The sequence below is a fragment of the Apiospora marii genome, assembly GCF_038362585.1.
Source record: "Apiospora marii strain CBS 49790 chromosome Unknown utg000001l_segment0_segment0, whole genome shotgun sequence".
Classification (NCBI taxonomy): domain Eukaryota; kingdom Fungi; phylum Ascomycota; class Sordariomycetes; order Amphisphaeriales; family Apiosporaceae; genus Apiospora; species Apiospora marii.
The window spans coordinates 3,820,756-3,836,470 of NW_027117372.1; the positions used below are offsets into that span (position 1 = coordinate 3,820,756).

General features: G+C 52.6%; 4 protein-coding genes across 4 annotated transcripts; 2 read left to right on the forward strand and 2 right to left on the reverse strand.

Annotated features, from left to right (window-relative positions):
* Positions 1-1,443: 1,443 nt before the first annotated feature.
* PG985_001236 (WSC domain-containing protein) lies at positions 1,444-3,996 on the reverse strand (the record flags this gene model as incomplete). The annotated part of the gene is made up of 1 exon (XM_066821005.1): positions 1,444-3,996. One exon carries the CDS (start codon positions 3,994-3,996, stop codon positions 1,444-1,446), a length of 2,553 nt encoding a protein of 850 aa, XP_066691884.1.
* Positions 3,997-7,389: 3,393 nt separating this feature from the next.
* Positions 7,390-8,588, forward strand: PG985_001237 (60S ribosomal protein uL4; the record flags this gene model as incomplete). The annotated part of the gene is made up of 2 exons (XM_066821006.1): positions 7,390-7,763; positions 7,826-8,588. The coding sequence occupies exons 1-2, from the start codon at positions 7,411-7,413 to the stop codon at positions 8,586-8,588; spliced, it is 1,116 nt and encodes a 371-aa protein (XP_066691885.1). The 5' UTR covers positions 7,390-7,410.
* A 718-nt stretch (positions 8,589-9,306) lies between these two features.
* PG985_001238 (uncharacterized protein) lies at positions 9,307-11,372 on the reverse strand (the record flags this gene model as incomplete). Its single annotated transcript, XM_066821007.1, has 3 exons — positions 9,307-10,414; positions 10,482-11,127; positions 11,219-11,372. The coding sequence occupies 3 exons, from the start codon at positions 11,370-11,372 to the stop codon at positions 9,307-9,309; spliced, it is 1,908 nt and encodes a 635-aa protein (XP_066691886.1).
* Positions 11,373-12,885: 1,513 nt separating this feature from the next.
* On the forward strand, positions 12,886-14,916 carry PG985_001239 (uncharacterized protein; the record flags this gene model as incomplete). Its single annotated transcript, XM_066821008.1, has 1 exon — positions 12,886-14,916. The coding sequence occupies one exon, from the start codon at positions 12,886-12,888 to the stop codon at positions 14,914-14,916; it is 2,031 nt and encodes a 676-aa protein (XP_066691887.1).
* Between the last annotated feature and the right edge of the window lie 799 nt (positions 14,917-15,715).

The following is a 15,715-nucleotide window of genomic DNA, read 5'->3' on the forward strand; positions in this document are numbered from 1 at the left end:
AGCAGCCAAACTTGGCTGGCGCCAAATTGAGGTAGATTATTGCACCAAAGATGGCAATTTAAGGGCCCAGCAAGGAGGCCCAGAAAATCGCCGAGGCAGCAGAGCCGACAAAGAAGAGAATATCACAGGTAGGATAGGTCGGAAGGGGGGAGGAGATGACGAGGTGTACAATAAAATTTCAGGTTCAAAAACCACCAGGTCCTTGACGAGGGAGACAGGGCTGTAGCACAGGCAAATGGATGGGTGCAATACCGCCAGGCTTTGGGTCTAGCTTTGGCAGCCTTGCCCTGGAACTCCACTAATTTGTCGCTGTGGAGGACCCTGGTGCCTGAAAACGTGGTTACCCCGCTGATGCTGGTTTGGTTTGGACAACGACCTATGTAGCAGCTACTGGCTGTGGCTGCTATGCACACTCCATGTGCAGAATGTGGACATTAACGCCAAACATTTCCATCAGGTCCCTACGAGAGGGTTCGCCACCAAACTTGACGTCCCCAGAAGGAAAAAGCCACAGGCAAGTATCACATGTAGACGCAAGCTTACATACCTACTTAGAAGTAGGTACATACATATAAAGCAAATTCGTGCATTTGAACAAGGAAGGCGGCAGTGAAACAGTGAAAAGCAGGCAGAAGGGAGAATAAGAAGTACGTACCCTTCGTCGTCCATCTTGAACAAACATCAGTCTTGTCACCAGTTATGTGGGGGAGTATACGTCGCTGCTGGAGATGAGAAGCCGCCTGGATGAAGTATGGACTTGCCGTCGGAGTCGCGTTGAAACATTGATCACTCGCAAGTTTCTTGTCGACATAGTTGCTCACTCCCGTGGCGACCCTGATGTGTTTGGAGGTGTGTCCTGCAGTTGAAACTGGCTCTCGCAATTCTAGAAACAAAGATGTGACCGTTTATTAACGGTGCTAACATCGCTGGCGAAAGCAAGCACCAATCGAACGAATCAAGAATCAAGGAAAAGACTTGAGGACTGCCAGATGAATGACAAGTGAAGCATGACGGTAGAGGGAGTGTAACAGGAGATGATGTTGCAGGTGTGCTTGGTCCCCAGTGCACCTTGCATGACATAGCACGGCTGCCGTGCTGCATGTCGGATAGTCCATCTTTGATCTACAAATATTTAGGCAACACTGTTCTCATCTCACTCTCAGTTTCATGCACTCACGTTGAGGCAGCTGTCTATTCACGTATACATATACAAAATCACCGAGGAAAAAAAGATGGGACAGGAAGGGGGCGATTTTTGTTTAATTTAAGGCGATTTATTTTTATGGATAATACCTGTCCGTCACCAGCAGCAGTGTCCATCCCACATCAACATATCGTATGCCTATCTACTTAACTGGCTGCAACTCATCCCAACAGATGGGCTATATTTCGCGTTCCTGTGCTTGATCCCGCACCCGTCCTTCAAGTTTTCTGTTTGAATGTCTATTGGTGTATGCTTACCAATTTGGACGACCCTTTTGTCGTATAGACGCTCAACCGATTCGGTCCACCACACAGCTCCTTTGCATCTCCCATGCAAATCATGGAACAATCGAAGGTATCTGCCGCTACCGATCCTTGTGTGAAGCTGTTGCCACAGTAGCACTCCCGAGAATACTCGGTGCCAAAGTACGTGTATCCGTCACAGAAGCTCGCGCACGACGCGAGCGTCATGTTATTGTCGGCAGTGCGAGCGTCGTTCAGTGCCCGGGACATGGTGCCCTCGGTCTGACACCCGTACCAGTTGTACTTGCCAATGGTCGGCGGCTGTGTAGGGCCCGTCGTCGCGTTGGAGAAGTAGACGTCGAGCCGGTTGCCGGCACCGCAGTACGTGCTCGCATCGCCCGCGCAGGGCATGCTGCAGTCGGTCATCACCGTGGGCTTGCTAGTCGAGTCGAGGACGTTGCCGCAGTAGCACTCTCGGCCGTACTCGGTGCCGAAGTAGTGGTATTGGCTGCAGAAACCGGCACATATCTCCGCCGTCATGGTGTCGACGGCCATGCTCTGTGAGCTAAGGGCGCGGCGATCATCAGTTGCTTCTTTATAGCAACCGACCAATGCATACGTGCCTACTTGCTTCTTCTGCGTAGGAGTAGCAGCTGCTGGTGTGCTCACGGTAGAGGCGCCAGTGGTAGACAATCTATTGGAAGTGGTGGTAGCTGATGTGCTGGCACTCGAAGTGGAACTTCTTGTGCTTGTGGGAGGCGATGTAGATGTACTGGGTGCTTGAGTGCTGGAGATTGTGGCACTTGAGATACTCGTCGAACTCGAGAGACTAGCGGTCCCTGAGCTCGGCCTATTTGAGCTGGTACTCGAGCTGCTGGTCATACTGGAAGATGGGGCGCTGGCTGAGGGCGCAGAGCTGCCTGGCACGGCGCAGGCCGATGGTGTTGGCTTGGAGAAAGGCATGCATTTTGCGCCCAGCTCGAACCCGTTGTTGAAGGTGTCTGCAACGGCTGCCGAGCCGCTGCCACTTGTGACGTCGATCTTGGCTGTATTAGCCATGCCTCCAGTGATGTTATAGCTGGCGGTATAGAACGTATACAGCCCCACGCAGTCTCCTTGAACCATGGTCAAACTGTTGCTGACCAGGCTGGCCACGGGGTAGATGGTTGGTGCCTGGTTGGTGACCTGTAGTGTCACAGGCATGGATCCAAGATCGTTTCGAACTGCCGCGGTAACAGTCAGCTGCCCCGATGTCGGCAGCATGCAGCTCTGCGGCGACTGCAGCATAATCCCATCAGTAATCGGGTAGGAATTGCCATTGTTGTCGAAAGAAAGTGTGGTTCCGTTGGCAAGGTTCAGAATCACTGTAAACGACGAGATACCAGTCGCTGTTGGAACCATGGTTTTCACTGGAAACCAAAAGAACGTGTCGTCGAACCCTTTCGTGACGCCACTGCCCGTCACTGTCGTGGAGCAACCGTTAGAACCGCAGGCGGTACCACCATATCGGTTCTTGTACGTCAGCGTCATGCTATTGATTGATGAGGGTGGTAGATACGTCGTCCGAACACGTATCCCACCAGTCAGGGTCATGGTCGAGGCGTAGTCATCCAGTGTCAATTGAATGCCGACTGGTTTGACAAAATAGGGCTGGATCGGATCAGAGAACACAACACCTTGAGGCACAACCTCGATCATTTGCTGCAGGACGCTCTGGCAGGTTGCCTGGAACGCAGCCGGGTCTGTCAGAGCCTGCACCGTCTGGTTCTGATCTGCCCCGAATACCACGGCATCCGAGTTCTTGTGCAATGCGACAGCATTGCCGACCACGAGTGGATTTGTGCTGTTGTTGTTCAGGTATTCTGTCACCACCGCATTGTCGAATACTGCCACAGTCGAGTCAAAAGCAAGCTCGCCTTTGGGCGTACCTGGTGGTACAATGTCGCTGAACTCGGGAGAATGGACGCCACCTATGGTATGGCCACATGCGACGACCTGGATCATCTGAGCGGTATTGAATCCTATGCGTAGGAATCGGTTTCTGAAGGTACCGATTCCGTCCTGCGGCTGCGGAACGAAGCCGTCTGGCCCGGCCACCGTTGCATCAATCCTGCCTCCGCGAATGGGGACAGCCGGGCCTCCGCATGATCTGACCGAGAAATACACCCCGAGAGCAATGAGGTCGGATACGCTTGATCGACTGGTGTAGTACGTTGAGTAGAAACTCAAAGACGTGTTAAACCCGGGTCCAGTGTCTTCCGCATTCATCGTCTCGAATTGTAAAGACGCATCCAACCCCCCTGTCCCCCAATAGACGTTCCCTGACGCCACGTCGTGAAATGCGGTCCGAAGCCACTCGGCGGCATTCTGTCGCCCAGGTCCCGCTGCCTCGCTCGTGCAAGGAATCACAGTACCGCCAAATCCGCGGTTGTTGAAGGCGAGCACCTGATACATGATTTCCTCTAGTTCATCGATCGAGGAGGGCCATGTTGGGTCGGCATGGGCACCCAGGAGGAGTAGAATGATTGCCACACAGTATAACAGCCACATCTTGACAGGCTGCTAACTCGTGAGTAGAGAATGAAGAGCTCAGTTGACAAGGACCGCCTCTATTGCAACTTTCAGCTCTAAGTGCTGCGGGATATGGAGCAGTGGACGATATCGGCGGCGGTTCCTTGCTCAAATAAAAACATGGAAACTGCCCTGAAGGGTGCCGTTGACATGTCGGCGCGTTTAAGTCTTCTGGTCCAGTCATATTTGTACGGCGCGTCTCGCTGGCACGTATCGTGTCATACGAGTATTCGAAACTTACTAGTGGAAGGTCTCTCCCCTGAAGGCGAGTGAAAAGCTCAAGGCTGGCAGACAAGAAGGGGAAATTGGTTTTTGTTCATCAAAGTTTCTCCGCCATCTTGCTGAATTAAACTAGCAGATCTGACCAACAAAGGTACGGTCTAGGAATATGGACAGGCGCTTGGCGGTTGGCACGGGAAAGCTGCCAACAGCAGCACAGGCTGTGTCGTTTTGTTCCAAAGTTCCGAACGCCATCGGGTCAAGCAAATGATTAGCGCTCATCCCCGCCCCTCCCCTTTCAGGATTATCCGAGGGAACTCACATAGCAGCTACATAGAATTTATCCTGCCACCATTGCTCTAGGCTTGCTATCGGAAAATGTATGTCGACGATTGGTAAAAGGTCATGTTAGGCCCCTTTGTATCGGGTAGTAATGCCAACGCCAACTCAGAAGCGCGCGTCCGATCCGGTACGAGAATAAGACCGGCCGGCCGCGTATGATTTCCAACTATATCTCCATTTCACGGCAATTTTCAGCGATGCATCTAGTCTACCGGCACCGAGGTTCCGGACATATCGCATATTTATGTGTCCATGTTAGCCCCTGAATCTACTCAAACATTCCTAGAAGCTAGTGGAAAATATGGTACTGGGAAACTAGCCTTGTACCCAGCCATTCCTCATATCATATAAGCTATATTACGATCATTTTAATGAATTGTGTATCGCGAGTGTAGGGGCGGAGGTAATGTTGCTTGGCGTAGACGAAGCTTCGTGCGGCAGCACCACGTAAAGTCAAAACACTGGCATCGAAAGTTGGAGCTTGGCTGGTCGAACAAGTTAGCTGAGCGACATCAAGCAGACTAGAGCTGTACTGCAACCCGAAGTGTGATGCACGGAGGAATTCCAGATGCCTTCCACGGCAAGCAATACCCGAATATATACGCGGCTGAGCCGGAGGTATCTCATTGGCAGGTATCAGGACATGCTGCGCTATGGCCGGTACTACGTGTGCATATCATTTTGGTCTAAACAAAACCAGATCAAATCTGCTCAGAATAAGGCGGTTATACCGGGAAGCGCCCAGCCTGAGGACCCCTGAGAGAACTCAAAATACTTAGATAATTGATTAGTCGATGACCGCACGGTCTTGTATGCCGACAGCTCCTGAATGCACCCACAGGGTCCAGAAGGCTTGCATTGGATAGCCGAAGATCTGGATGGTAAGCACCCACGCACATGAATCTGGGTATGCTTGGAAAGATGGATAACGGCTGCCGAATAGAGGTGCTTGTATGATAGCAACTTTGTAGATATATGTTTCGTGGACAGAAGGTCGTCCAAGTCTAGGGGTGTCGAAGGAAGCAAGACGTCTACCCCATCCTGAGTGAACCATGACCTATCGCAGAAGGCGAAACCGCCATCAAATAATCCGATCAAATCCGATGTGGTGTACGGAGTAGTGGTTAACATTAGGGGTCGTGATAATGCATATTATGGCTGTAATGCAAAGTAGCGTATTATCGCAAAATGATACGCTACTGCAAGAATATTAGCTATAATGCGAATAACGAAACTTAAATGATTTACCGGCCACATTCAAGCCACATCGGCCGCGTTTCGAGCCACATCGGCGGAATGGCCGCCGGTCGCACCTGTCTCCCCTTCGTCGAAATGGGTATCGAAATGGCCGGGAAAACAAGCCAGTCGCGACAGTGATAAGTTTAATACGACATCGTGAATGGGGGTGTTGGCAGCGTTGAAAATGTGTTGCGAGGGAGGGAGAGAAATGCGAGGTTGCGAGGGGTCGTACGTCAATCCGCTCGGACTTCCATAACCTCATTATCTCGATATCGCCATTATGGTGGCAAATACCGCTAAAACGCTATTATGGCATAATGCGAATCAGAGATTTGAGACCCCTAGTTAACATTAGTCGCTCTCATTGCTGAGTTCGTTCTAGAAGTTAGGTCACGTGATTACGAGTGCCACTGTCGGATGATATCAACCATGTGGAAAAAATAATATTACATGTATAGCGATTGAATTGAAATCGCCATTACCTGTCCCGAGCGCTGGTTACTATGCATCGAAGTGAACGATAAATATTCATGTTTGAAATGGCAACGCCATCTAAGTATGTCCAGGGTAGGCCATCTATATCCAGTGTAGGCCCCCGATATCCTTGTGCATAAGACCTAGCACCTACCTAGGTAGTAATAAACAAGTGTAACTTATTGGAGGTCCCCTGAAAATTAGAAAATCTTCTTTCTTCATATCTGAGACTTAAGTTGTTCCCCGGGCTGTTGTTTCAACCCGGGCAGCCGGGGTACACACCTGACGTGATTCAGCCAAACGTTTTCAACTTGAATATTTAGGTGGCCGACGAATCAATTGTCTTCTGCCATCAGCAGGAAACTGTTCCCGCACGAGCCCCTAGTACAGCATACATACATATTTGCATAGGTGGGCGACGAAGAGTTCACCTAAGCCATAGAAATTTATTCAAGTTTTGCGCTATGTCATTGTGATTGCGCGCTGATATATCCTATCTGACACACAGTGCTGTCTTTTGCAGCAAGTTGTTTCTTTTCGGTACTGGGTGCTGGCTCCAGAGGGCGAGTTCCAGAAACGATATCCACTACATGTGATAGGTAGGCAGTAGGCTGGTAGGTGAAATCTATGTACTTACTACACGTAATATGCGTGTAGCCAAGAGTGGAATCATTAGACGCCGAAGCCCCGCAGCCCTGTAAGAGGAGACTAGAGACATTACATGTATGCTGTATTCTTCTAGGTGGCCTATGCATTTAACCGTAGCCCCCAGCTGAGAAAGGTGGGTCTGGCACTTATCCGATTCCAACCCTGTTGCCCTCCCACAAGTGCAAAATTCGAGCTTTGTGTGCGTGCGATTGCAGATTTCTCGACTTTCTGCTTGCCAGCTCCTCCACCACGAAAAAAGTCGACTTCACGCTCCGAAGACGACTACTAACCCAACAGCCCAACCCGCCGTCGAGGTAAGTTTTTGCAATTCGCCTCGCTGGCTCGCGCATTTGATTTACTTGTGAATTGTTGCTTGGCTTTAATCGGCGGCTTTTCAATTCGTTGTGGTCCTTGATTTTTTTTTCCTTAACTAACTCTTCCGCCCAAACAGACCTCAACACCGACGCCAACATGTCTCGACCGACCGTCACCATCATCGGCAAGGACGGAGCTCCCTCGGGAGCCTCGCACCCTATGCCTACCGTCTTCACCTCGCCCATCCGCCCTGATATCGTTCAGCAGGTGCACACCGGTATGGCCAAGAACAAGCGCCAGCCTTACGCCGTCAGCGAGAAGGCCGGTCACCAGACCTCTGCCGAGTCTTGGGGTACTGGTCGTGCTGTTGCCCGTATTCCTCGTGTCTCTGGTGGTGGTACTCACCGTGCCGGTCAGGCTGCCTTCGGTAACATGTGCCGATCCGGTCGCATGTTCGCTCCTACCAAGATCTGGCGCAAGTGGCACATCAAGATCAACCAGGGCCAGAAGTGAGTTTCCGTGCCTTCCGCATCACAAAATAGTCCAATCACTAACGTAATGCTTCGAAAAGGCGTTTCGCTACTGCCTCCGCTCTGGCTGCTTCTGCCGTCACCCCTCTGCTCCTCGCCCGCGGTCACCAGATCTCCTCCGTCCCCGAGGTTCCCCTGGTCATCGACTCCTCCATCTTCGAGGGTGCTGCTGCCGCCAAGACCGCCGCTGCCTTCAAGATCCTGACTTCCGTTGGTGCTGGTGCCGATGTGCTCAAGGCCAAGAAGTCCAAGAAGCTCCGAGCTGGTAAGGGTAAGATGCGAGGCCGACGCCACACCCAGCGCCGCGGTCCTCTTGTCATCTACGATTCCGCCGTCGATGGCAAGGAGCTCGTCAAGGGCTTCCGCAACATGCCCGGCTGCGAGACCTGCGACGTCTACGCCCTGAACCTCCTCCAGCTCGCCCCTGGTGGTCACCTCGGTCGCTTCATCGTCTGGACCTCCGCCGCCTTCAAGGCCCTGGACAACATCTACGGCACCACCACCAAGCCCTCTGAGCTGAAGAAGGACTTCCTCCTGCCTTCCAACCTGGTCTCCAACGCCGATCTGACCCGTCTGATCAACAGCTCTGAAATCCAGAGTGTGCTGCGCGCCCCCAAGGGTGGTGCCGTCACCAAGCGTGCCCACGTCCAGAAGAAGAACCCCCTGCGCAACAAGCAGGTCATGCTTCGCCTGAACCCTTACCACGCCACCTTCGTCAAGGAGAAGCTTGGTGAGCAGAAGGCTCCCGAGGGCAAGCCCCCGGCCACCGCCGCTCTGTTCAAGGAGGTTGTCAACCAGGACTAAACGAGATCAATGCTTGGTGAGCAGCATTGGCATTTCAGGGAATGGGTTATGGGTCGTTTTTTACTGAGGCGTACTGGCTCGGTTTACGAGTAAATCAATGATGATTTCACACAGGGTCTAATTTGCCCTCCACTTAAGGGGAATGAATTGATTGTGATCATGACTAATCTAAAAATGTTCGATGCTGTACCGGTTATGAATGCTTGCCTTTTTCAGACTTTGAAGATATGCCATGCTAATGGGTAGAGTAACTGTACAATCCTGACCGGCAGTGAGCTCTAACGGTACCCTAATAGATAGACATGCTCGGATCTCAGCCGTTGTAGGGGCGAGTTTGTCCACTGGCCGCTGTCTTTCCCGATTATACATCACAGCAGACTCGTGGTTCGTATTGAACCACCTCTACCCGTTTATATACCAAGGGTATTGCTTGCACATGTTATGATTTCCGGTTATTGTCGTAATTTCGGTGGTGATGTTACAGATGTTGTACCCAGCGGGCTCGTGTAACGCACGAATCGTGCACTCCCAGCATCGAGTCAATGAACAGACGAACTCGTTTCCCTGAAGAAGTAGTAATTGCACCTCGCTGGTTCTTACATCACTAGCAATACGATACTGCCAAGAAGAAAAGTGGTATGCCATTTTATGTCTTTACTGTCGGCACAATCCTTACAATCTCTTAAGCAGTCGTCTCACGTAAGTAGTCATTACACATTTAGCACCCCATATAGGTCCCCATATTCGTGAGGCCGTCCCGGGCATCAAGGCCCTGTTCGCTCATAGCGTTGGCCTCATCAAGAAGATCCTCAAGCTCCTTGACCTTCTTGATGCGGAAGAAACGGTGGATGCCCTGGACGAGACGCTGGGAGCACTTTTCGATGTTTTCATCGCTCTCGGCCGCGAAGCACAGGCGGTAGTATGCCCAGCCCCTCTCCTCGGCGATCTGCGGCGTGGTGCTGAACATGAGGCCCGGCGACACGAGAACAAGGTACGGCTTGTGGGTGAGGAGGATCATGAGCGCCGTCGTCAGCGCCGTACCGTTGATTGGGAGGCCCTTAGACCCGGGCACCTGCCAGAGGGGGTGCTGCTCAAAGTGCATGCGCATCCACAGGAACATGCCGCCGCGCGGCCAGTCGAAATCGTACAGCTGCGTCTTGGTGATGACACCCCAGTCGGCGTCGGCCTTGCGGACGGGCGTCGACTGCTTCAGCTGGTAGGCGCCCTCCTCCAGAATGGTGCACATGCAGTTCATGCGGCGCTCGTACTCACCACGCAGACCCGCCAACCAGCGCACCCAGCCGTCCACCTTCCAGCCGCGGAACGCCGCTTTCTCGCTGCTCGATCGTAGCGCCGAGAAGATGCTCATGGTGGCACTTCCTTCGGCTTGCTGCGGGCCCATGATGGTCTGCGCAACCAGGGCCTGGACGAAACCAGACGGCTGCTGCGTGCCGGTCTCGGCGATTCGAAGGATCTTCTCGGCGATCTCCGGTGTCGTTGTGATCCAGCCCAAGCGGCAGCCGGGTGCGACAGTCTTGGAGAAGGTATCGAGGCGCACGACCCGACCGTCGGTGTCGACATTCAAGAACGAAGGCACGAGGGAGTCCAGGAACGGGTATCCGGACTTGTTCTCTAAGGTATTGGCGTCTTTAGGTTCCGGGATGGGCAAGCCACGGGCCTTAGCCTCGTTAAGCTCAGCCGAAGGGTATTGCAGATACCAATATGGGTCGTCCTCGATGATGATGACGTCGTACTTGCTGCAGACAGCGTATATCTCTTTCCGGCGCTGCAGGGACAGGACACCGCTGGTCGGGTTGTGACCCATCCTGTCGAACGATGTTAGTACACGGGTCTATAATACTAAACGCAGGCGCAGCAGCCAGGTCAACATACGTTACCGTGTATATGAGATGAGGCCTCTTTCCCTTACTCTCGTCCCAATTCGCGAGCACATCTTCCAGTCCACCGGGACCCTCGGCCATCATGCCTTCGCCGTCCATCTCCACGGGCACCACGTTCAACCCGCGGGGCAGTGCCTGGCTGAGAACGTTGGCGTACATGAAGACCTCGGAGAGCAGTCCCTGGCGCTCGCTGACGGGATTCTTCCCCTCGACCCAGATGTTGGTGAAGAGCTCCAGCGACTTAGACATGCCGTCGGTCGAGCCGACCGTCATGACGACTTCCGGCCCGCCCTCGTACGGCACGTTCGGGTGCAGGTTCTCGCGCGCAAACTGCCGCACGAAGGAGAGCAGGGCCGGGTAGCCAGCCGCCAGCCCGTACTGCAGGGCCGTGGTCAGATCCACCTTCTTGAGCGGGTCACTGCCCTCGCCGTCGTGCGGCACCACGACGTGCTCGGGCGCCGCGCGGGGGTCCGGGGCGCTGCTCTTATTCTTCTTGTCCGGCAGAAGCGACGTCGAGGCCAGTTGGGAGGTGAGCGCGTCGTCGGCGCCGGGGCGGTTCGGCGTGGGCGTCCATCTCTCGGGCTTCGCGGTCTGCGCCTCGAGCGTGTCGTACGGGAAGAATTGGGGATGGGGGAGACCTGTTGAGCGGAGGCGGGAAATTGCCCGGCGTTGTTAGTCCGGCCTGACGCGCACGCACAAGACAGTGGGAAGCAGGAAAAGGCTACGAACCACCGGCCAGCTGGCCAATGCCGGGGATCAGAAAGTATTTGTAGTATTCTTTCATTTTGCTCGGCAGTCGGGCCAGCGTCACGTCCGAGAAATGATGGCTCATGTCCTTCGGCCGCGGCTTCGCCAGCCTGATGCTCTCCGTGGAGGAGTCCATATCGAGCAGCAATTGCCTAAAACGTCGCCAAAGATGAGAATGTTCACGGTCGAATTGTTGGGCAATGATGCGGAAAGGCGGAATATGGGGAAGAGAGCTAAAGCGTCACAGGTACGGTGAAGGCGGAGAAGGATGGGAATCTATTAACCGGGCATCAACGGTATGTGATAGATAAGCATTTCACCCTGCTCAATGGCTACATGGGTCAGATCTGGAGGGCGTATCATCCAAGCCATCCATATCGAAGGATCATAATGCTGTAGGGCCTTCCCCAGCAAGCCGAAGCCGAAGGGGGGAGCTTACAAATACGCGGCGATAGGCGACCCCAATTGCTAATTCTAGGCGTTTATGAGGATACACGATAGACGCAGAGGTGCGATAAGGAGCTCAAGCCGACAGCTGGGAACCTATCATACACATTGAGCGGAGACAGGTATCCCTGCAACTTATCTGAGTGTCTCTAAACGGAGTTGACAAAGTCGGGTGCTGGTGGCAGGGGTCTTTCGTGATCTTGAAATCCGTAGGTATCCAATCAATCGGCATTGGGTTCTGGAGGATATATATTGGTTGGAGAGGACTTACTATTCATTGCTCCTGTTCCAATCCACTGCAGGTGTAATGATCTGGTCATGCGTATACTATGTAGATAGATGTTCATGTACCTATTGATTGAAACTCATCAGGCAGTATGAAACCCGGTTCTACAACGTGTGCATCCTACATCAAGCTTGGGTTATAGTAAGTGACAGTTGGTAAGCTTTCTCATATCAAAGTCGGCATGGACTATACATGTGTTTGATACTCCTAACTAACAAGCCTCTGGGCATGCAGATACCCTGTCAAGAAGTGCCGTTGTCATGATGGGGAAACGGCGAAGGGCGAACAAAGATACATGTATGTACTCCGTACCATGTACATTGTTAACTCAGATATCTGGGTCTCATCCAATTGATCCAATTTGAATGTTGGATTTGGGGTACAGGAAGCGCCCGCACAGAGGGGTCAGTCGCCGAAAACGCAACCGCGGGGCAATTCAATTATTTTTCGACAGCAGTGTCTGAATTAGAGAGGCGATAGATCCGATCAATTCCCATTACTCATTATCAACAGGCCTTGCCGTCCCATTGATCTGCCCGTGCTTTGCTTCATTCATGATTACATGCCATTGCATAGCATTGTTACATGCCATTGCATAGATTCAGTACCCATTTATCGACCAATTGTCGCTGTCAACCCTTCGCCAGCGCGTCTTCTCCCAAGAAGCATTTTCGACTTTGCTACAAACCCGCGAGCGATACCGCACTGGCTTGAACGCATCCTTTCGTCATTTCTTTCGCCGTTTGGTCATTGGGGATTTGGAGTGCGCCGCCATCTAACCGAATATTGTCCACCGAAACCGAACACCCGACATAGTCACCATAATCAAACCCGTCCTACCGCCTCTTTTCGCGGGACTTCTTCGAACTTTCAGGGCCTGTGGCATAGGACGCTGTAGTGTCCGCCCCCTTCCACAATGGAGAAAATCACAGACAAGATAGCCGCTCTGCCGGCAGATGCCTGCTACTCCTCGCTCGAGTTTTTCCCTCCCAAGACCGCCATGGGCTTCTCCAACCTTCGCGACCGCCTTGACAGGATGGCAAGAGCTCTCCGGCCACTATTCGTGAATGTGACATGGGGCGCCGGTGGTTCGACTTCTGCGAAGTCGCTGGAACTTGCAGAGATCTGCCAGAGGGAGCTTAACTTGACTACATGTCTGCATCTGACGTGCACCAACATGAGCAGGAAGATGATAGATCAGACCTTGGAGGATGCAAAGGTTCTTGGCATTCGAAATATTTTGGCTTTGCGTGGCGATCCTCCTAGAGCGGACGAGTACGAGGATCCAAATCGCGACCCCGAAGATGCCATTGATGCAAGTTTCGTGTGGGCAGTCGATCTTGTGCGCTATATCAGAGAAAACCACGGCGACTATTTCTGCATAGGCGTGGCGGCGTATCCCGAAGGGCACGCCGACGAGAGTCATCCTTTGGGGCAGAGTTTAGAACACGACTTGTCATACCTCGTGGACAAAACACTCGCCGGGGCGGACTTCATTATGACACAGCTCTTCTTTGACGTGGATGCTTACGACAAGTTTGAGCGTACGTTGAGAGAGCACCCCAGCGGAGCTTTTAAGGAAATCCCCATTATCCCTGGCCTCATGCCCATTCAGAGCTACCAAATGATCAAGCGAACTACCAAGCTCAGCCATGCCTCAATACCAGATCCTATTATGGCTCGTTTGGATGCTGTCAAACAGGATGACGAGAAAGTCAAGAACGTCGGCGTGGATATTGTCAGTGAGATAGTTGAGCGTGTCAAGGAGATCAAGGGCCGGACCCCTGGCCCCAAGGGCTTCCACTTTTATACTCTCAACCTCGAAAAGGCGGTCTCATTCATTCTTGAGCGGACAGACCTCATTCCGGCTAGCATACCTGGCGAAGAGGAGGCAGTATCGGATGACCTTTTGCCTAACATCCCCGCCCTTACTGTGAACGGGTCCTCGACCCCTCAAGGCTCCCTAGCTCCTCCGGCCCACGATCATTCTCGCCGACAGTCTTCGATTGGCTCCGACCCGCGCAATCGCGTTATTGTTATGGGCCGGACCCCGTCGCATCCAGAGTACGAAACCACCGCAGCTGATGCTAGTATACCGGTCGAACCCATCAACACGCGAGCCAACACACTCGCAATCTCTGAAGGCGAAGGCGTCCTGGGCCGTGAAGCAACGTGGGATGACTACCCCAACGGACGATGGGGAGATGCCAGATCTCCAGCCTATGGTGAAATCGACGGATACGGACCCAGTTTGCATGTCACCAATGCACAGGCTATAAGCTTCTGGGGCCATCCTACAAAGCCTGAAGACATCAGCAGTCTTTTTGTAAAGCATTTGAAGGGCGAGCTATCCGCGATTCCTTGGAGTGAGGAGGAATTCAATGCGGAAACCGGAACTATTAGTCAAACTCTATTGGAGTTGAACTCGAAGGGATGGTGGACAGTAGCATCGCAGCCAGCTGTCGATGGCCTCCGATCTTCAGATTCGACCTTTGGATGGGGCCCGCACCAAGGTTTCGTCTTCCAAAAGGCCTTTGTCGAGTTCTTCATCCCTTCGGCAGACTGGAAAGTGCTCTATGAGAAACTGCAGTCTTCCGAAGTCAAGGATTCTGTTTGTTTCTTTGCTGCGAACGCGAACGGTGACTTTATTTCCTCGGACGAGACGGGTGGACTGTCAGGGGAGGCTGTGGAAGCAAGCACCAATGCTGTAACGTGGGGTGTTTTCCCAGGCAAAGAGATCGTCACGCCAACCATTATTGAAGAAGTCAGCTTCCGGGCGTGGTGCGAGGAAGCCTACGGTATCTGGGCCGAATGGGCCAAGGTCTACGGCAAGGGTACCGAAAGCAGCAAGCTGCTGGAGCACATGAAGCGGGATACTTGGTTGGTGAACATCATCCATCACGATTTCAAGGAGAAGGAGGCCCTATGGGACCTGCTTTTGAAATAGTGTTCGGGGTAGGTAAGCTAGGCTAGGCCCAGAAGCATGGTAGTTGACATACTCGGCAGCACACGTACCATTGGCGCGAGAGGTTGTATCCGACACAATGCTAGGTTCAAGATGTGAAATAGAGAAAAATAAAAGCATTAATATCTAGTAATTGCTACTTGGTGGGGCAGATAGATGCCACCTGGGTAAGACTGCAGGTAAAATCCTACAAGTTGTGATGTGATACGCTGGCCTAAATGATGTTCTTTCGAAATATTGACACTCGCCATGGTAGGTGAGCGACGAAGGAGCTGTATACCCCTTGGAGCCAGCCATTGAAGCTGAGTATGAAGGATGCATTGATATCTCTTGGTCCGTCCTTCGGCATCCGCGAGACGAGCCGCTGCAATCCATGAGCCTATGGTTCTTCCGAGCTGCTTGCTTGACACCATATCCACTCAGAAGCGAGTCTGGTTACTAGTAGCAGCCCACCAAATAGCGTGCTGCTTGGGAACATTGATTGTGTGTTCAATGGTTACTGAGGGTCTTCGCCTTGACTGATTTTCTTCTTTTCTTCCACGGTGCATATTACCCGTAGACGGGTTTCCCTCGAGACACATGGTGGCAACAAGCTTTCAGCAAGTCTGACACCGATCAGCACAGTAGTGTATCTTGGCATAGCAGAAAAAGCACTGCGTGAGTAAGCATAATGTACTTGTATGGGACGAGAAAGGAAAAGAAATTCCCCAAGAACACGGCTCGGCACGTTGCATTATCTCGAGAATCAGAGTCCAGCCAGGCTGGCGATGGGAGGGCGTAG